Raw genomic sequence first — 20,798 nt, forward strand, 5'->3', positions numbered from 1 at the left:
AAAAAGAAAAAGAAAAAGAAAAAGAAAAAGAAAAAGAAAAAGAAAAAGAAAAAGAAAAAGAAAAAGCACCACAACCAGCAAGCACTTGAGGACCTTCAAATAAACACTGCTGGCCATGCAATCCCTTTTTTTTTTTTTTTAATGAACATAAGAGGTCTCTGAGCGTTGTAATGAAGGGCAGGCAAGCAAGCAAAAGCCAAATTTCTCAGCACTAAAGGCTGAACTACCTTTAACAGGATAACAGAGGCATTACAACTTAGCCCCTGAGGGAACCCCAAAGAATAAAGCTGAAGATACAACTGCAGTTCTGGAAGACTGTTTTACCTCTCCCCCAAAATAGTGAACTTTGTTTACTGAAAAGCAGCATAATCAGGACAGAGAGTGAACTTCATTCTGGATGATCAAATCTACCTTGTTTTCAAAGGAAGAAAGCATTTAGTCATTTGTGGTATGGCACTTCTCCAAATTATAATTTAGCAGCTTATGCTGCTCCTTCTCAGGCTCACCTAGAGATGATTTAGCTGGAAGAGGAGATCGTATATTGCACAGCTGTGGGATCAAATTATGTTTGACGCGTTAGTGGGAATTCCAGATTTGCTTGATGTAAAGCTGCGTGACAAAGACCATTCGGAATCTGTTAGCTTTTTCTGTCATCAACAGCAGTTTGCTGATGTTTCCTGTTGAGTCAGATCCTTCTAGCTTCCATAATGGGCCATTTGAATAAAGGGGAGCAGAATGACTTCCACTGACATAATGGCCATTTTAGGAAAAAAACAGCTGGGGTTAACAGAATATTTAAAAAAAAGACGACCAAAAAACAAAACAAAAAAAAAAAAAACACCACACACAACTTCCCCGCCTTCTGCCCCTGTGAACCTAATGCCGGAATCAGTGCAAACCAAGAAACTACCAGGCTGTAATAGGGAAAGACCCTGCTCCTTCTCAGGCTCACCCAGAGACACTTGATTTAGCTAAAAGAGAAAGAATCACAGCCTGATAGCCTAAACCTGAAGTCAGCCACTGCTGTGGGAGGGATGCACAAGATGAAAAGAGTTCAGCAGGCAGAGCTTGGTGCAAGTGCAGCCAGAGCCCAGCTGCAGCCCAGGAGCACCAGCCCCTGAGCACTCACTGTCTGCAAAGCCCTGCTTCCTGACAGCAGGTGAAACAAGCTTGCTTAAACATCTGAGGAGTAGGATGCCTCTCTGAACCTCTCAAGTCAACGAGCCTGACATGACCACAGAGCAATACATCATTATGGATGTGTGTTGGTGCTGTGCTCCATATCCGGGCTTTGGTTTCCAGACACAGCAGACCTTACAGCACTGTGCCTTTGATGGCTTTAGAGAGAGCTGGAACAGTCTCGGCATACCCACCCACAACTGGTGCTTCTTTCAGAAAGGATCCAAGTTTTGCACAGCCTGATGACAGATCTGGCTGGAAGCTATATCTGCATGTGTCAGAGAGAATGACCTGCTCACCCTAGGCCTGCACTCAAACCATAAGCCTAGAGATGTATTTGATCTCAGTTTTGCCTAACTCAAGACCAAACAACAAGGTTCTGCAAAACCTGAGCAGAGTTTTATTTGGAGACAGATATACCTAAGCTTTCTCTTTCATAGTGCTTTCCCAAACCACAGATGTGAAGTAATGCCAAACAAGCAATACCATTGAAGTCACCTGTATCAAAATACTACTGTCCTGAAATTAACTTCTAACTTCTCAAGTGGCCTGCTACAGACATGGTATCAGCCAGTGAGTGAACTCTTAACACATTGTCCTCCATGTGTTAGTATCACCTGCATTTTAGTGTATGCAAATGTCCAGACTTAAGGACAGAATTAAAAAAAAAAAAAAAGAAGGCTTAGTTTTCATTCTTGTTGATCAGTGACAGCAAATGCTTTGGGTCAGAATAGACTTGTTATGCAATGCATGGACAGTGTCTCGGCCCAGTGCAACCCAAGTCTCTGACTCTCTACACACTTCTGTTACGCGAGTGATCATAAAATTACTTCAATGTAAAAATGGCATCTTTCTGAACAATTTCGCTTTTCAGAAACAGACAAGGACATTACTGGTATATATTTTGCTATGTTTGAAAGCATGCAATTAGACGTGTATCTTACAAACATAAACAAACACCTCCCCTCCAACCTCCAAGTTTTTGAAAAAAAAAAAAAAACTGGTTTGTTTAGACAAGGGCTTGATAATCCAGTTTGAACACAGGTATCTCAGTGCTGTGACAGATTCTTCATAATGCTAAGCTTATGGTACATTAAACTTTAAAGCAAGACAAACTCCTGCTTTCATTTTATCAAGCATCTCCCCAGACAGCAAAAAGAAAGACACAAAACAATGTTTGCAGATACAACCAAGCATGGGATACCCAACGCAGCATACACTTGAAAGGAAAATGAACAATATGTTGCAAAGATATACCATTGTACTTTTCGGTACAGTGGATACAGTCAATTTGTCTAATATCATTAGGATTTGTAAATGTCAACCCCATTCCTACCTTAAGCGTTTGTTTTTATTTCATGCCTGAAAAAGAGCCCTGAGATTCACAGAGATTAAACAAATAGAGACAGCAGTCCTTGGAATTGAGAAAGGAAGTGCTCTTAGAAGAAACCGGTCTGATAATCAGCTTGGCTAGTAGAAATCCTAGAGGGTGGGAACATCATAGACATGAGGGTTTTTTTGTCGTTGTTGTTTTGTTTTGCTTTTTAGTTCGTTTTTAAGAGCACTCAGTGTTGTGTCTCTGGTATCACCGGGCTTTATGTACTCAGCCATATACGCCTTTTTGTTCTCGGTAAAGCAGTAAAATTTCATTGTCTACCACAATAGTAAGGAAGTGGCAACAGCCATTGAAGAATCCATGGTATGAGGTCTACAGGAAAAGACTTGGAGCCACAGATAGCAAGTAGTAAAGATGAGGAGGGAAGTGGACAACTAAGTCCTTCAGAAATGGAGGGCAGCAGGAAGACCTGAGCACATTAGTTACATTAACAGAAGACAGAAAAAGCAGCTTCATGTTTGCTCGCCCTGTTCTAAATCCAAAGAGCCTGTGTACCCAAAAGCTTCTGTTCTCTCCACTCCCAAAATTAGATCGGCTGACTTAAAAAGCCTCTCCCTATAGCAGATTTAAGGCCATATGGAGGATAAACACAGTTTACAGTCACTGAATTAAGGCTGACACAATACACTACCAGAATCATGCTCATATTTCACTGATGATGATACATAAGAGATCAGGTGTGCTATTAGAGGATATTTTTTAAAGAATCGTTGATGATCTTCATTGCACCATAAAAAAAGAAAAAAAAAAAAAAAAACAGTCGGAATGACCAAAGCATCCAAGTTTCCTCTCAAGACCTGTATCTTCTCCAGAAGTTTATTTTTAAACCACTACAGCCTCTCCTCCCTTTCTCAACCAACCCTTGCTTCTCCCCCCATTTCATATGACCTCACCTTACCCAGAAATGTGAAGAGATTGGTCTTATCACAACTTAGCAAGATACCACCTGTCAGCTGAACTGTGATAAATCACAGCTGGCCTTACAATGCACACACTAGCAGCTACAGAGGCTTAGCTGATGGGCAGCAACTCAAGGGTGTCATTTAAACCACTGAGTACCACCCATCCACAAAAATCATGCTAAGGAAATAGCTCAATAACATGGCAGTTGACAACACCATGGTAAATCTAACGCACACTAGAATTGTAACAACTCACTTCTCTACCTACAACTGCCTTCTGTTTAGCCTGTAAGCCTTTTAAAGCAAAAGAGGTGGACAAATTCCCTTGTCTTTGTATTCACAAAACAGTAGACACATTAAAACCCCCATCAATCAGAAGTTACTATCACAACAAACTTTGCAACAGCAAATATTAATTCCTCCCTTCCCCTTCTGAAAAGTTACAATGCTGGCAGAAAAAAAAAGAAAAAAAAAAAAAAAGAAAAAATAGAAAAAAAAAAAAGGGATTCAGAAGTTAATAAAAAATGAGAGTAAGGCTTAGAATAAGAAACTTGAGCAGTTATTACTACTCCTGACATACGTAACACTTGTGTCCTCTAACTCCTAGAAGAGACACAATTCTGCATGCAATATGATTGTAATAAAAAAAACTCTCCAGAATGAGGGAGCTGCCTTTCTATTAGCAACCCCTTACATACTCTTTAACCAATTCCTTGAACCCAAGGTTTCAGCTGAGAATAAAGGAGACTATGTGCATGAGTTGGTTTTAACTCATTCGCTTAAGTAGAGCTGCAATATAAAACAAGTTTTATAAAAAATAGAATCTTATATTAATAGACTGACAGGTTTGAAAAACAAGCACCATGCTTGTAGATATGCTTCAAGCCACTAACTTTATGTGTTTAGTCATTCTATTTTACTGAAATAAATGGATCTGAATAGCTTGGTCAACTAAGCAAACCTACCAGTAAGCCCAAGTATGCTGCCCAAGATGCTTCACTCCAAGTTTAAGAAGCAATGCCAGCTTCTCATTGGGAGAGTGGCCTAAAGGCAGACGTATCTAATAAAGTATCCTAAAACCAACTTGCACCTGCAGATCAATAAGATCAGTTAGCAATAACCACTGATGGGTAAAGGTATAAAGAAAATATCCTCGTAAAACTCTAGCTTCCTTGACTCGATGCCTACACAGAACTCATCTTCAGCCAGGAAAGGAGAAACACTAAATGATGTATCTGCACTGTACAGCAATTTCCCACCTCACTCCTAAATTGGACTTGCAACTTATATGGCACATTCTCAATACAGCAGTTGACTGTCCACAGCTAGGAGTCTGGTTCAAGTTTGATTTCAGTCTGCCATTAGATCCAGCTTTGTTTATGTCAAGACCGGATTCTGCACAGATCTCCCATGTCTTCCCTCCAACGGGAGGAACAGCCTTCCTTAAAATGAGCCCTAAAGCGAGGCTCTGGAGAAGCACACACCAGAACACATAGTACATTTGCACAGAACAGTTCTGTTTCTTCACAGACCGTGGCACATCTTGACATTTACTACTGAGGAGCATCAGGCTCTCCCAGCCATCTCACAGGCTGCCAGAGCTCACCAGCCCATGTGCTGCATTTCTGAACTGTGCCTCTGCCTCTGGCCTCTCTCCCACCACTTTAAGCTTACTCACATCCACAAGTCAGCAGTTAAACAGCATGGATTTACTGAAACATGTAGCCTTGCCATTTTTTTCCCCAAATAAAGTTCAAAGCCAGTGTAACTGACTTTTGTGTTTATTTGAGACAGAGTTTTGAGCAGATCTTATTAAGAAAGCAGGCTCATCTACCTACCTGATATGGCAATGCACATCAAATAGGGGCTTGACTTGACTCTTTTTTAAATCTCTCTAGATTCTCCCTTGACACACAAGTTGAACAAAGTTTGACAGTATCAAAGAATAAAGAAACCTGAACAGAACTGATCCACCACTTACACTGCTACAATGATTGTGCTGAATTCATTGTGCCACCATTATTTTCTTCTAGATTAGCTTTGGGTTTTATTATGAGGTTCTTTTCCTGCCACTCCCTTTTCTCGAACACACATGCAAATGAGCAAAAAAAAAAAAAAAAAAAATTCTCCTGACTGGAAAGCAGGATTTGAAAAGGTATTCAAGTAAAAACAGCCAGAAAAGCATTCCCAGATCAGCCAATTTCATTTCCAAAATAAATTATCTGGACAGAGCGGTTTTTTCCCCCCCCCCCCCCAACCCCCTTTCAGCATAGCTCATTGAATACTTACTGTGCTTACCAGTAGGGCTGCTGTTACTCTGATTTGTATCTATTACTCAGTGTGGAAAGAACAAGAGAAGAAATTCAAGCAGCAGTTATAGTGCCTGTAAACCTAAGCCAAGAAAACTGGCAAGTGACAAGTGTGCAGCATAGTACAAAGATTCCAAAAAGACCCTGCAACAAATACTGTTTCTTTCTGATCAGCACCAATGTTCCTGCTGCCTGCTGAAGTTAGCAAGAAACCAGCAGTAATAAGTTCTTAATTTTGATGACAACCTTTGTGAGCAGTTTGTAAAGCACTTAAGAGAAAATATTGCAAGGAGACAGAACTCTCTAAACAGCAACATGAGTTTTGTGAGCATTCACTTCAACCTCTGCATCCGAATCTCCTTGCCCTCCACATCCCTTCCAGCCAATTATCATCCAGTTTCACCTCGAGAATAGAAAGACTCTGTAGATGTTGGGGGAACTTCGGCAGGCTGTGTGTGTGACGCACAGCCCGTATTACTGTTATCACTTACCAGTACAGCAGAACCACGAAGACCGCCAGCAAAGCCAGAGTGAAAGTTGTACTGTTCATTTCTGTGGGGGAAAATGCCAGGAGATCTACGAGCTCCATCTTCCTCTGCTACAGTGCCAGCCTTGAGTGGTATGAGTGTGTGTGTGCAGGGGAAGGTCTCCTCAAGAGCTGATAACGCCTTCCACAGCTATATGAATGACATCTGCAACAGAAACAGGAACCAAGAGAGAGAAATACATCAAGTCAAACACCAACTGGAAACCTTTCCTGTTCTCATCGACTGCACACTCAGAGAGAAAACTTGAAGGTTTACTGAATGGGTAATATGTAGCAATTCTCCCCCTCCCTCTTGCTGACCGTCATGTCAGTAAATATTTACATATCCACTGCTTAAGACATCAGTGTGGTCAAATAGGTTCTTAGACATCAAGTGTGGGAGACTGGGGGAAATGTGGGGAAAAAGAAAGAGGGGAGGAGAGCCTGACCACGATACAGATTGTGGAAGAAGAATATAAGACTTGTTAGTGGTGCCCTAGCATACAAAGAGTGGCATTCTGTGAAGTAGCTAAAACAGAGCGTTTCTGCAATAGACAATGTCATTAGCACTAAATCTCCAAACTAGTTATACTTTAAAAAAACAGAACACAATAAACTTTACATTTTCCCAACTAAAAGGAGGAACTAGGGAAAAGCTCTTCGAATGCCACTACTGCAAGACTCATATAGAAAGAGAAAGTAATGAGCACAAAACCCAACTGTAGCACCGGGCATGTAAGTCAGGTCAGACGCGCCAGTCCATTCACACATGCAGCACTGTTGGACCAGCTCCTCTCAGGTTCACAGGTACTACTGCACATTTTCCTGGCTCAATGCAAAGCACTCTTTAGAGGTACCGTTAACCAGCCTCTCCAGAGATACAGTACAGGGGTAGGCAGAGCATCTCTAGTATCAGGGTTAACGTAAATATAAATATAAACCTTGAAGCACATCTATGAAAGACCATCAACCTGTTACACACAAAGCTAGTAAATGCCAGTATAAAAAATATTCCAGATTGCAACATAAACTGCTGCAGCCTGGGGTAAACACTTGCCCATGACAAAATTCCCTGAAACTATGCAGTATATCGTTTGTTACTTATGAAGCTATAAATACCCGTATATGCACTGCAGCCTTCCCACATACTCCGTACAGCCTGTTTGAAAGTTAAAGAAACTAAAACTACTCCAAAAACCTAGGTTTGTGAATTACATGGTAGCCTTGAGAAACAGTCTGCAACATCTGATTCCCATAACACACCAGATGAAGAGCAGTTTCTTCTCATACAACCCCAAGATAATAGCTTAGATTTAATGTGCAAGGCTCCTCCAATATCACTGTATTACATTTCCTGCTCTTATCAGAGAAGTTAATAATATAGGTATCAAAAAAGTAAAGTCTCTAACACAATGGAGTTTAATTTTAAGAAGATTTGGCTCTACTCTAACTGAATCACTTCTATTTTGGTTCTCTGTGCTTCACAACTGCATTAATTCCCTTCCAGCCTCAGATCCTTGCAGAATAAGTAAAAGGTGGTAACCAGCTCATCAGCTCCACAGAATAGCACAGGAGATCACAGAAAACCTTGCTTATTGTATTACCATTGCTATTCTGGGTCAATAACAGCTCTGCCAGTTTGTCGCTGCCAAGTTCTCCAAGAACATTTGCAACAAGATTCAAGACCAGTGACGCAAGGAATTAATCAGTGGGCACAAGCCAATCCCAACCAGCAACCGATCCTGTGGGACTTTAAGAAATAAAATAATTTTTAAAAGTCAAATAAATATATGCATTAAAGATTCTTAAAAAAAAAAAAAAAAAAAAGACCACCACAAATGCAGAAGCTAAAAAATAATACTCCCGTTTCACTGTGCTTTCATTTACTTGGCTTTTTAATTAAAGGTCATATTTATCTGCATACAGAAGACTGATACTCTCCTATTCAAAATTGTGGTTGAACTCCTATTAAGTTCAGCAAACACAGAGACAAGTACAGACCTTGCTTATTTTTTAAAGAATTACACTGGAGACTTGTCCCAGTCACACTGGGAGGTAGGTAGGATGAACAATTCTTAAACACAGACATTGTGAAAGAAAACAGGCTCTCACATCAGCATCTAATTTGGAAGAGAACACATAATCAAGCACCCAACAACAACCATTGTCATTTTCTGCTGTTGATGTTGGGGTTTTATTTTTAATCCTCATCACCTGTTTCTTACTAGAGGATTTTAACATGGCACCTCCAGCCATTAAGAAGGGTGGCATGAAGCATTATTTCCAAATCCTACCTGGAATACTCCTCACTGCAGACCCATGTGTTTGCAGTTACCATCCCATAGTTAGGTACTTCAGCTGCATGAAGAGTCAGAAAAATCCATAAAATACTTTGTGAGACAGGGGAAAGGAATCAGGGACGTAGGCAGCAGTAAAGGCAGTCCTATTTCCAATGTCCCCTCTTTCTTTACAGGTCATTTACATAAAAAATGCCATTCTTATTAACTAACTAACAGCACAAATATTTGTCACCAACCTCCCAGCTGTTTTTGTGGAGACACATTGAGCAAGCTGATTACAAGGATATTAAAGAACTGTGGAGACAGACACTAAGTCCTCACCAACTGCATGCTGAAGGAAGCCAGAGATAAGCAGAAGTGGAAGTAGCCTTTTCCTGTCCATCTCCTATGAGTCAGCAGCACTATCTGCATTTGCTTTCACAAGGCTTCTCTCAAGATAGTATCTACCAAGGTTCACAGCTCCTTGATGTGGTGCCATCTGAGCTCTTCTATTCTGCAGCAATGAAAGTCCATGGATCTTCACCTCATTCAACACAAACCTATGCTCAAGATACCCATCCATCCTCTCATCCCCAGCACTGCCATAGACGCAGGCTTGGAGCTCTCCAGTGCAAGTCAGTCCTACAAGACAGAAGCAGCTCTGGCTGTTCAGGATTGAACTTCAGCTTGCACACATGTTCACAGCAGTAAATATTAAAAAGGGAAGTGCATTAGTGCATTCAAAGTATGAGCAGCTGAAGTGCTCCTCAACTGATAAAGGAAAAAAAAAAAAAAAAGGCATCTAGAAAACCCAGGTTTTCCAGGAAGCATTCATACATTAAATTCCTGTCCATTCTAATTCCAGGAATAATTTTTGTAAATGCTCTTCCAAAACAATGCATTTCAACTTCCAAATTAATACAAGCATGGCAGTGAGCCTCGGCAATGCTTGACGTAAACAAATTATCACTCAGACAAGAAATATAGAGCTTATTAAAAAAGCAGGATTATAGGCCTTCTCAGAAGACCTAAATCACGTTAAGGATTTTGACCAGTCTTCAAAGCATATCAAATGGAAAATGTACTTTCATTTATTTCAGAGGCTAATGGCTAACCAGCTAGACTAACCACGAGCTCTTGCTAACAACCCAATTCAAATCCTCTCATGCTATTCTACTTCATCTGTTTTGGGTCTATAATCATCTAATTAAGGCTGAACCACACCAACTTTACTATAGATGAAGGAAGTCTAGAAAGGTGTTAAGCTTAAATTTTATAGCAGTTTCTCTCTACAGAAATATGTAGCATAGTCTTCAGATCAAGGAAGTCTGTTACACAGACAGCCTAGCCACAAAATACTGCAAATGAAATACCACAGAACAGCTTAAAAAACATGAGATTAATCAGAAACCAGGTTACATATAAGCTTTAACAAAGCCCATGTATAAAACTGTATAAGTATATATGATATTAATTTAAAGACAAAAACCTGTCCAAAGCAAAAATGAATTCTTAACATTTTTAAGGTAGACCAATCAAAAAGATCAAAGGTACATTTCTCAGAGCTTTTATATATATTTAAAACTACTACAGTAGTTTTAAATAGCCAAAGTACTGAGAATATTAATGTGTTAGAGCAGAGGGATTTACATCTGGCTTGTATGACTCCATTATTGCTATCCCTGCTTAAGATGGACCAAGCAGATTAATCAGGTGGTCTTAGCCTCCCACATGAGAAACTGTGACAAACTACTCAATGGACAGACCACCGAGGCATCAGAGTCCACTTCTAAAGAGCCTGCTCTGCATTCAAAAAAGAGGAGCATTGAAAGGACACCGTGGACTCATGGAAGATTCTTGAACCACCTTGAATAAAATCGCTCCAATGAACTGGATCTCCAAAAGGCCTACACTGCAAGTGTGAAACCACGCTGAGGAAGCCGCTTTCATGACACTTCCTACTGAGAAACATAAAGACAGACTTTTATACTTAAATTGTTTCCCCAAGTCAGAACCTGGCTATGTTAACCTAACTGCTTCTCAGAAAACAGGAACCCAACTTAAAATTCTAGGAAAGCTGAAATGCAAGCTTGCAATTTACTAACAAATTTAATTTTAAACGACTAAAAGTTTTGGTACTTCAAATTCAGTCAATATTAAAGGGCTAAAAAACTCATTATGCTAACTAAATGTAGTGCCACTGCACTAAGTCTTCTCTAAAGCAACAAGCTGTGAGATATCCTAGTTATTTCAAAGAACTCCACTTAGAAATAGCACAGATTTTGTGGTCAAAAGGAATGACAGTTTCTTCCTCTTGCTGTGAGAGCTTGGAATGAGTTTCTAAAATAAAGTTACCTTTGCTAATAGTGACATTAAGGCCTTGAAGCCCCAGTGAAATTTCAGAGAAAGCAGAAATTAATGTAACATCTGCTGCCCATGTCCAAGCATTTCTAAGCAAATTGACTTTATTAAATAATCTCTAACTTGTTTATATTTCTATAGTTTGCTTTAGAAACATTGATTGATTCAAGCAATCCTATAATTTCATTACCCTATAAAGTTGACTGGAGATAAGTAAGGATTTATGTTCATGAATCAATAGTTCCACGCTGATAGCAAAAGCCAAAGAACCCTGCCTAGACTAGTCTTGTAGTAGCACAAAGCCACATTAAGTTTGCCTTCGTAACAATATCATGATTAGAATCAGTAAGTTATAATTCCTTGTATGAAGTTCGGTTTTTAAACACCAAGAAAAATGTCTAACGTTCTACGACTGAAAAGCTACTTCAGATAGCAAACTCAAGGCTTGAATTCTCCAAGCTGCATTTTAGCACTGAACCTCAGATCGAAAGAACTGTGAAAAACTTAACAGAAGCACCGTGTTCTATAATTTAATTAACTAAATCGTGCTTATCAACTTCTCTTTCACCCACTAGCCTGTGGAATCGACACCAAAACATACAAAGCCCAGTCCTTTTCTGTGCTTTGCAGATAGGATGATACAGAACACTGGTTTTCTCCAATTAATGGAAACACTTTGAGAGCTCAATGTGCTATGTAGCTACTACATCCCCCACCTTATCTCTCCAGTTTGCAGTTCAATAATTTTATTACGGAATCCTTTCAATAGGATACAAGGAGATTCCTTTAGAGAAAGATTACACGCAGCCTCCTTAAAAGGGGGCAGCAGCTTTGGAGGCAATTAGCCTCAACATTGCACTGCTCTGCACAACGTGGCTCCTGAATTGCCAGCTGGAGAAATCCTGGCCGTTGCATCCTTCGAGTCATCCTAACGGAAGGAAACGGAGTGAAGAAACAAATAGCATGGACGAGGGGAAGAACAGCAGCTGTGAAGAGGCAGGTCTGAGCACACCATCCCAGGGCTGCTGCAGGGGGACCACCGCCACCATCTGCCCTGCATTCTGCTTAGGAGAAGGACAAGTCAAGAACTGGGTGCTTGTGTTGCTCAGTACTGTCAAAAGACAGTGCAGATATGGGCCACCAGTAGCCTACCCCAGAGATAGGCTCCATGGGCCATGTACAGGGCTGCCTCAAGATGGGAGACAGGAGGGAAGCAGAGGACAACCTCCAGGTCAACCAGCCCGTACCAAAGGGTACAGCTCCACAAAGCTGAACACGGCAGGGAGGCTCACCAATGGCTCCCGCACACCAAGGGGTATGCCAGGACTGGGGGCCAGCCAGGGGTCCAGTCAGGAGAAACAGGGCTAGAAAGAGGGCTGCTACATTTGCCCCATCTAGGGGAAAAAGCTGGAGACAGGCTTTTTTGGTCATAGGGCCATGCAGGAAGGAGGGCTGGAAACAAGCATACCTCCAGCAGGCCTCAGGAAGAGCTGAACCCCCAGGTCTGAATCTCAGTGGGGCTCCTGTGCAGGGGGTGTTGGGGTTGGTGGGGGGGCTCAGGAAAAGCCACTCAGGATGATTAAGACCTACTAGTGCCCTCAGGGAATTGGCAGGCTCAGTATTAAGGCCTGGAACAGGTGAAAAGATAATGACAGGCACGATGTCTTTCTTTTATTTAAAAGAATAAATTCACTAATAGCGTGCCTTTATCAATACCTTGTCGGAGCTCAAAATAACAAAAAGGGGAATGTATAAAAAGTCTCCAAAACCTTGAATCTCAGATGAGGAAAGCAACCATTCTTCACCCTAGGTCTGCCACTATTTTTTCAAATAGCATATGCTTGTAGAAGCCCCACAAATGTGAACAGAGAATATTCCCATGGGTTAAGGCCTTCAAGCTGACTAAGAGTGGTAGAATCAAGTCCCAGCTGGGAACTGCAGACAGTATCAGCTCTGCCTGTGTGCATTATCTCTAACTGTCTAACATCAGAGTGATTGGATGCAATTAACCCTCTGAGATGAATAAGAAAGCAAAATGAAAGAGCAAAAGAATGTACAATGGATTAGTCGATATGAACATAACAAAAAAAGGCCAGGTATTACAATTCAGGCACTACCACCAGCTAGTCTCACTGCAGAAGAGGAGGTAAACTGGCACAAAGGAAAAAGAAAGGTCAAATCAAGCAAGTCAGACTAATACTATTGCCACAGTAATGGTTTTCAAACTTCAAGAAGCCCAGAAGCTATTAGTCTACATCCACAGGTAGAAAGGAAATACAACTAAGCAACTACAAACAGACTCAACCTGATAGTTCAAAGCAATCACTAAGGTCCCCAGTTCTTCAGCATCTATCTCTTTAGCAGTATCCACAGAGACTCTCCTGTAGGCTGCAAAAACAGCTGTTCGTGGGGAACAGGAACTTCTCCAGCACAACAGCCGCTGCAGGGTTTGGTAATTCTGCTCTGGCTTTTGTAGACAGGCAGAGGGAGCTTGCTGTCCTGTTGCCGCTCTTGCTTTTGAAGATGTTCCCCATGGTAAAAATTTCAAAATACCAGTAACTGTGGTGTGAACAATCCTGTCAGATTATTTTCAGACGGCCCTGATAACACAACATGTATGATACACTGGAACACACAGAGCTGTGGCAAGAAGATTGTGTTTGGCAATATAAGGAGGCAATATAAAGAACATTGAAAAGCTTTGACTTTTGCCCCATATCCAGGGGATATTCTCCACCTAAATTCATGCATCACATGATGAATGATTCTTGGTAGATCATGCCCAGTATTCCCAAAGGCCTTCTTACCCGTATGAAGGCACCACAAACAACTAACATACAAATTGCAGCCCCTTATATGCTGCAGAAGGGCAAATGTAACATACAGATGTTTTTACTCTAGTTCAGCCTTTTGTACCCTCCCATTCTTTGCCCTTTTTTTTTTTTTTTACTGCAGTACTTTCTGCTGGCCCCTTGTACACTAATTCACCAAATGAGAATTCCCTTCAGCTCCCTCCCACTCATTCTCAGCAGATATGTTGTAACACATGCATGCATAACTGGTGAGGGGGCAAAATTAAAAAAAAAAAAAAAAAGTGAAAAAAAGTGAAAAACAAACTTGCACAACAACAAAACCAGCATTTCCAGATTTTCAGTTCTTCCTGCAACTCTTGACTTAGCTGGTGTTTTCATTGTTTTTGGCTTTGCTAGAGCACTAGTTCTTCATTTGTGCAATTGTGACAAATGCAGGTTTTACTGGGGGCAAAAAGGGTCAAGCCCTCACAGCAAGGAAAACGATGTTCCAAAGCTGTGAAATTCAAAGTATCGGGACTAAAATACTAATTAAGCTATTCTAATTGCTCAATTAAAAAATGCATGTTTTTCCTGCAGTCTCATGAATCTGAGAGTGAATTTGTGATTTCTGAATGCTTGAGGTTAGCAATACTTCCAAAAGGGCATGAACCCAATAAGCTGACCTGTTAACCATGGGAAGAGAGGTTAAGTGGAAGACTAAGTAAGGTGACATGTGAGTTGAAACAGCAAGAAGAATTCAGTCTCACTAAGATTTCAACCCTGTTGATGCTCATGCTAACTTGCTCTCTCATGCTGATGCACAGACAGGATTTGAGCATAAGGTTCATAGTGAGCCCAGCCTCCTACCTCCTTCCTACCTTCTGCTGCCTTCTACCAGCTGGCAGATAAGACCAGCCTTAAACTGTGGCTGGCCTAATGCAAAACGGAAATAGGTATTCTTCTCAGTTTCACTGTAATACCAAAAAAAAAAAAAAAAAAAAAAAAAAGGAAAACGCCTTTTAGCCATCATGCTTTGTCTTTTTACTGGCTGCTGATCAAAGCTAAGGTTCAACCTGGAAAACCATGGCCCTGTGACAATTTGAGAGGACTGCTTTGTACTCACCAAAGAGCCTAACAAAGTCTTCAAGCTCCAAGGGTCATGTGGTTGTTTTTTGTGTGTGTGTTTTTTATAGCAATTCTTAGAAGTTTCTTTCTACTCTGAACATGCTGCTGCTTTCTTTACCTTCAGCCAATTAAGTCCAACAAGCTCAAGCAAGCAATTGCAATGATAAATCGGCTCTAGTATGAACACAGCCAGCAGCCCAACTGTCCACTGTTAACTTCGGCTCTTCTCCCTCACTTATCCATTTTTAAAGTGTTCATTTTCAGTCAGACCACCACTACCTGCCAACGTTGCCCCCTCGCCCAGCGCTCACGGTTACCTCGCAAAGCAACCGAACTGGCATGGTGGGACATCGGGCCTGGCAGAGCCCTGTAGCTATCAGCCAAATGTAAGCAAGGTGCTAGCTCTGAGAGTCAGACCGGTCAGACACACACGAGCAGCTACCTCCCTGTCCCAGGTATGCAGGAATTGCTGCATGTGAATAATAGAGTGACACACTTTTTGCTGAAGTAAAAGTCCCATACAGATACCCCAGTGGTGTGGGGCACCTCCTGCAGAGGCCCAGCTCTGCCCATGGCAGTTCAGGCTAACAACAGCAACCGCCCAGGTGCCCTGCGAAGGAGCTGGACTAATTCAGACAGCCCAGGGGCAACGGGATGTTATGATGAACCTCAGTTTATTTACCTTACCCTAGTAAGCAGAGTGACACATGAACGCAAGATGCCAGATGGAGTAAGCTGGCTGGAAATGGAGAAATGCCTGGGGTTTCAGGAGGGACTTGTATTTATGCAAGACTAAAAGCCAAGGGCAGAAACAGCAGAGACACACAGGACGAAGGCCTCACAACACTTTCGATGAGGTGCAGTATCTGCTGGTCATCTTTGCCTTGATTTCCAAGGCAAGTCCGTGAAGCAGCGAGGCATCACAGGAGGGAGGCAGGTGCTCCTGGGGCCTTGCAGCACACATGGGGTTTTAATGTCACAGCCAGGAACGACGCAGCTGTAAAGTCTGGCAGAGGTAGAGGCACTGCCCTTGTGTGGTGCTCGCAGCTCTCTGGGTGGAGAGCACCAGCTCCAAGGGTAAAATATTGTTTTTCTCTTAGTATATGTAACTCCAATTAACCTTATTGGAGCATTGTGGGTACACTGAGAAGATTACACTCCTTAATGTGCAGTTACAGCTGTATTGTAAATGCAACATTACATGTTTTCTATTATGGTTCAGGACCGCTATGCTCTTCAAGACTGTTATAAACCTCAGAAAACAGGGGTTTATAATGGAAACACTGAAACGCTCAACTCTAAAAGCCCCGGCAGAGAGGAAATATAGCTATAAATTCAGCTTCTGTTTTCCAGCATATACATTGACAAGGTATGAATAATATGTATTTCTACACTTAGAACAGACATATGTACACATTGCTCAGGGTAACCTTTGCTGTAAAAGTGGAGGATGGAAAGAGCTCAAAGTGAAAAGAGCAACCTTTTGTCTTGTCTTTTACAGAGTCACTACAATTGCAATAATGACATAAAAACAGCAATTGAAATTTAGTAGCCTGTGCGCTTCAGCTGGATTCTGAATGCTTTTTTTTTTTTTTTTTTAAGGGTGGGTTATATTTTTGCAGCCAGTGAGAAGAAAAGGATACCTCTCCCCCCAAGCCCCTTCAGACTCCTTATTTTGAAAAGAATTGGCAATTTGGATACTACTCAAATGACACTGCAAATCACCTCACTAGCAATTGCAAGTATATCAGTCCTCTAATACATATTTTTGGTCCCTAGCTTCTTAACACTAGCAAGGAGCAAAATTTGGACTAGCAATTACTGGACCTGATAACATAAAAGGACACCAATCTGTTTGGCAAGAGAAAGATGGGCAAGCAACCGTGCTATTATTGGGACTGTGACATTTGGGAATTTCTTTGGATATTAATAGCAACCACAGAGGTGGGTCAATATAATACCATTAGCCACATCACGCTGTTTGACTTCTGATATGTACCAGGAAAGGAAAACAAAACTGACACAATTGCTTTTTTGTGCAGCACACTGACGACAGATGCAACAGGGAAATTCATGCCTGTTTTAGACATTGCAGGTAGGGCGGGGGGGGTCATGCTTTTTGATGGGGTAACCCTCACCTCCAGGAGGGAGGCAGGAGAAGCACCCACTGCTTGGGGCTCAGTGCAGCAGGATTTCCCACCACCATCACCCTCCTCTTCCTCCAGCACCTGCCCTGTCCTGGGGTTTCGGTGGCACCCTGGCCATATCTCTGCTCTGGAGACACAGCTGCTGGTACTGCAGTGTCTCTTGTTACCCAGGTCAGGTTGACACAGGTGGTGTCACCATGTAGGGAAATGCCCGAAATGCAAAGAGGCTGTAGGCAAATATGGTTTTGATATTAGTGCTATTCACGTTTGGGAAAGGTTCTTGAATGTGTATGGGATGCTTTCAGGTTCAGTGCCACTGCCCCAGCAGATTATTTTCTATTACATACACATTAGTAGTGTCTGTTACTGTAAACAGTAAGAACATTAGGTACACCAGAAGCCTGTGAGGTGTATGAAACATTTCAAGTGAGAAGATACCCATGAGCCCTCCCCACTCCAGCAGCTGGATTTTAGGTAACAGCGCTTAAATTTGGTGCTTCTTGCCAGCCCCTCTGACATTAGCTACAGCATCCTCATTTTAGATGTATAACCCTTTCTTGTGGGTAAGCATTCAGGAGCACTGTGCTTAATGTTTCTGCCCTCATTTGATTCACGAAGGGCACCTGCTCCTTAGCTGTGTGCTTTCTACCTTTCCATACCACAGCAGCCCACGGGGCAGAGCCCAGCCCGCCCAAAAGCCATACCTCCACATCAGCCTCAGAGCAGGAGGGGAATTGCCTCATCATCCAGACCTGTTCAGCATTTGGCAGCGGCTGTGCAGATTAATGGTAAGGCTTCTTTATTACCATTAAAAGGGCAACGCAGTTCTCAGCAGAACTGAGAGGTGCCTCTTGCATCTTCCTTTGGGTGGGATCTTCACTAGGACTAACTTCTGTCTATCTCCACTTTTTTTTTTTTTTTCATTTAAACTGAGTCTTGAAACAGCAGCCTTAGCTAAAAACATCCACTCTGCTTGTACAGCATGCCCGCTGCCTGCTGTGCCACCCCAGAAGCAGTAGCTATGAGTCCAGTCCCTGTCCACACAATGTACATTCAGCCCTGGAAGGCCCACAGAGCATCCTCAGGCCAAGGATTTCCCAAAACTCTCTGGCAAATTTACTCTCAGGTGTAAGGACCAACAACAAGGCTGGAAATGTTCCCCAGGAAGCCTCTTGTCATAGGACCACCACCAAAATGCTCGGGAGTGTTTCACCTCAACCATGAAGTACACAAAGCTGCTTCTCCTCCCTGCACTGTCCTGACCACTGCTCTGTTTTGTTGAGCAGCAGCATGAAACCAAAGCGTTTCCAAGAATTTCTCCGGCTGACCGTGGTGATCCGTGCAGCCTGAGAATGTCAGTTGCCTACTGCTCAGCCACCCTGCAGCAAACAGCAGAAATGCTGGAACGAGGAAATATACACAGGCAAATGCTCTTACAGCCGCTTACCCAAAATTTGTGTTTGGCTGTTTCTTTCTACTAAGATATAGAAAGTCAAGATAAAAGGTGAAAAAGGAAAAGTACAGGGGAAAAAAAGTGGAATTAGAAAAGCAAGCTTAAATTCAGCAAGCAGTTGGATGTCATAAGACCCTTATTCACTAGATTTCGAGTCCCTGTAGGGAGTGGGATTTCTTCCCCCGCCTTCTTCTAAGGCTGAATGAATATTTATCCCTGCTAACCTTCACCCAGCAGAGCCAGCAGCCGCACTTCCAACCACAGCTGCAGGGGAGAATGGCATCCCTGTGCAGCGGCTCCCACGTGCTAACGCTGCAAACGCTTCCCCGAGCCAACCCAAATAAATCTAGCTCGCCCAACAGCGTGCCACAAGGGCGAGATGGCAAAACCTGCCGCCCGACAGCGCAACGCCCGGACAGCCGGTGGGGCAGCGGGATTTACAGCCCCCCTCCTCCTCCAACTCCGCTGCAATCGCTGCGAGATCCTTACCTTGACGTGTCTCCTGTGCCTCTTCCAGCGGTTCCTGGTTGGCCTGCCAGCCAGCAGCTGCCCTGCACCACCCCGAAGGGAGCGGTGGAGCACGGAGTCATCCAGCCTCGCACCCAGCGGACAGGTGCTTGGAAAGCTGCCCCCGGCGCGGTGGCCGGGCACAGCCCCGCGGGACTACAACTCCCAGAAGCCCCCGTGCCTGACGGCCCTTGCCCCCCGCCGCTGCCCCTCGCCACGCACTGTGGGGGTTGTAGTTCCGCGGGGCGTGCAGGTCCCCACGCTCCGTGCCGTTGCTGGGTGCGTGGCTGCGTGGGGGAAGGAAGCAGGCACTCTGACACCTATAAATACATTTATTTAATATATATGTATACACATACGCACACAAAACCAAGAGTCAGCAAGTATTTTTGTCTACAGTAAGGGGAAAATGGGAAGTTTGTGTACTTTTTTTTTTTTTTTTTTTGATTCTGGTGCAGATTTGGTTTGCTGGGAAGGGAAGGGGAAAAAGTGCAAAAACACGATCGTAAGCAAGTATTGCCAAATAACTTGCAAAATCAGATGGGAGAAACTCAAATGTTCCCATACACTAATTAGTTAATGACTGGCCTCAAGCCTTCAAACGTGCCCGTACTTAACTGTATCCTCCACTGAAGTGAATGCAATTGAATCTCATACTCCAGTTGTTCCAGAAACTCGAGGCCTCTAGAAATTATAAGCATGGCTTAGTAATGGTGAGATTTTAGAAGTAATTAAGGGCTTATCCACAGTGGGAGTTGCTGCACAGAAGCTTCGCTTGCGTAACTCCCCTCCCCTGTGCTGGACATGTGTTTCGCACTCAGGCTGCTTTATTCTGCATTTGTTTGCACCATTTGGGCTCTCAGCTCACAAGTTACCTTTGCCTGAATCAACAGACTTGTGCAAGGTGAGCCTAAACTGTTCCATTTTAGCTTGTGTCTGAGCCTTTTTTTAGGCATTTCTCTCCAAAGCTAGGTATTTCTTTGGAAGACCAGAAGAGCTACAGGAACACTAAATGCCCTGAGACCCACCAAAAATAAATAAATAAATAAATAAATAAATAAATAAATAAACACTTTGGAAGCATGGCCCTATTTGCATGAGTAGGATCAAAGTATTTGTTTTTCTTACTCCGAGAGGAAGGCTGTGCAGAGGGAGAATGCTCTCCTTTCAAAGCAAAATATCCTCTCCGTAATTACTCCTTGTGCACAGCAAGCTTTAATGACACTTTGTGGAGAGCATACATAAAACTTATAATCTGTCCAGAGTATAGTCCAAGCTTTAAAGTTTTGCCCAAGTTTTATTAATTGCACATGCATCAAAAATGTGAATAATGTTAATGTACAACCAGCCAGAAAAGCTCTTCCAAGACCAGTAGTTATTAAGCTCATGGATATACAAACAGCTTTCCATTATCTGAGGTAAAGAGGAGGAGAAGAAAGGGTTGTTTTCCTAGATAATGGAAAATAATAATACAGGAACGATGCAGGAGGTCATACCACCCAGACAGATGGTAGCCGGGAAGACCTCTTAGCTTCCACACAGCACCACACAGCTGGCTCTGTGCAGTTGGATGGCAATGTTCCCACATCGAGAAGACTTCCCAGAGCCCGGGACGTGATGCAGAGGCACACAAGGAGTCCTGCCAGAAGTGCAGAGGACCCACACTGCTCCACGGCCTGTGGTGCTGAGACCACGCAGGGCTGGTGGGTGGCTGCAGGACGTCTTCGCTCCAGCCAAGCCACCAAACTACTGCTGGAGTCCACCTGGCCCAAGGAAGGGTTTAGCTGCATGGCAAGGCGCTGCACCTCATCTTGTACTTCCA

General features: G+C 42.8%; 1 protein-coding gene across 6 annotated transcripts in view; it reads right to left on the reverse strand.

The window, feature by feature from the left end:
* The window catches only part of TBXAS1 (thromboxane A synthase 1), a 242,014-nt gene extending 222,816 nt beyond the window's left edge, over positions 1–19,198 (reverse strand). The window contains exons 1-3 of one of the 6 annotated variants that reach the window (XM_035343278.1): positions 18,959–19,181; positions 8,938–9,233; positions 6,278–6,478 (exon numbers count right to left, since the gene is read on the reverse strand). In XM_035343278.1, the coding sequence (XP_035199169.1) occupies positions 6,278–6,375 (98 nt within the window). In that variant the 5' untranslated portion in view covers positions 6,376–6,478; positions 8,938–9,233; positions 18,959–19,181. Of the gene's footprint in view, positions 1–6,277; positions 6,479–8,606; positions 8,629–8,848; positions 9,234–18,229; positions 18,417–18,958 lie in introns of those variants that run through there. The other 5 variants (XM_035343270.1, XM_035343288.1, XM_035343262.1 and 2 more) reach the window with 5 other exon arrangements.
* Between the last annotated feature and the right edge of the window lie 1,600 nt (positions 19,199–20,798).

The sequence above is a fragment of the Oxyura jamaicensis genome, chromosome 1 (assembly GCF_011077185.1).
Source record: "Oxyura jamaicensis isolate SHBP4307 breed ruddy duck chromosome 1, BPBGC_Ojam_1.0, whole genome shotgun sequence".
Lineage (NCBI taxonomy): Eukaryota > Metazoa > Chordata > Aves > Anseriformes > Anatidae > Oxyura > Oxyura jamaicensis.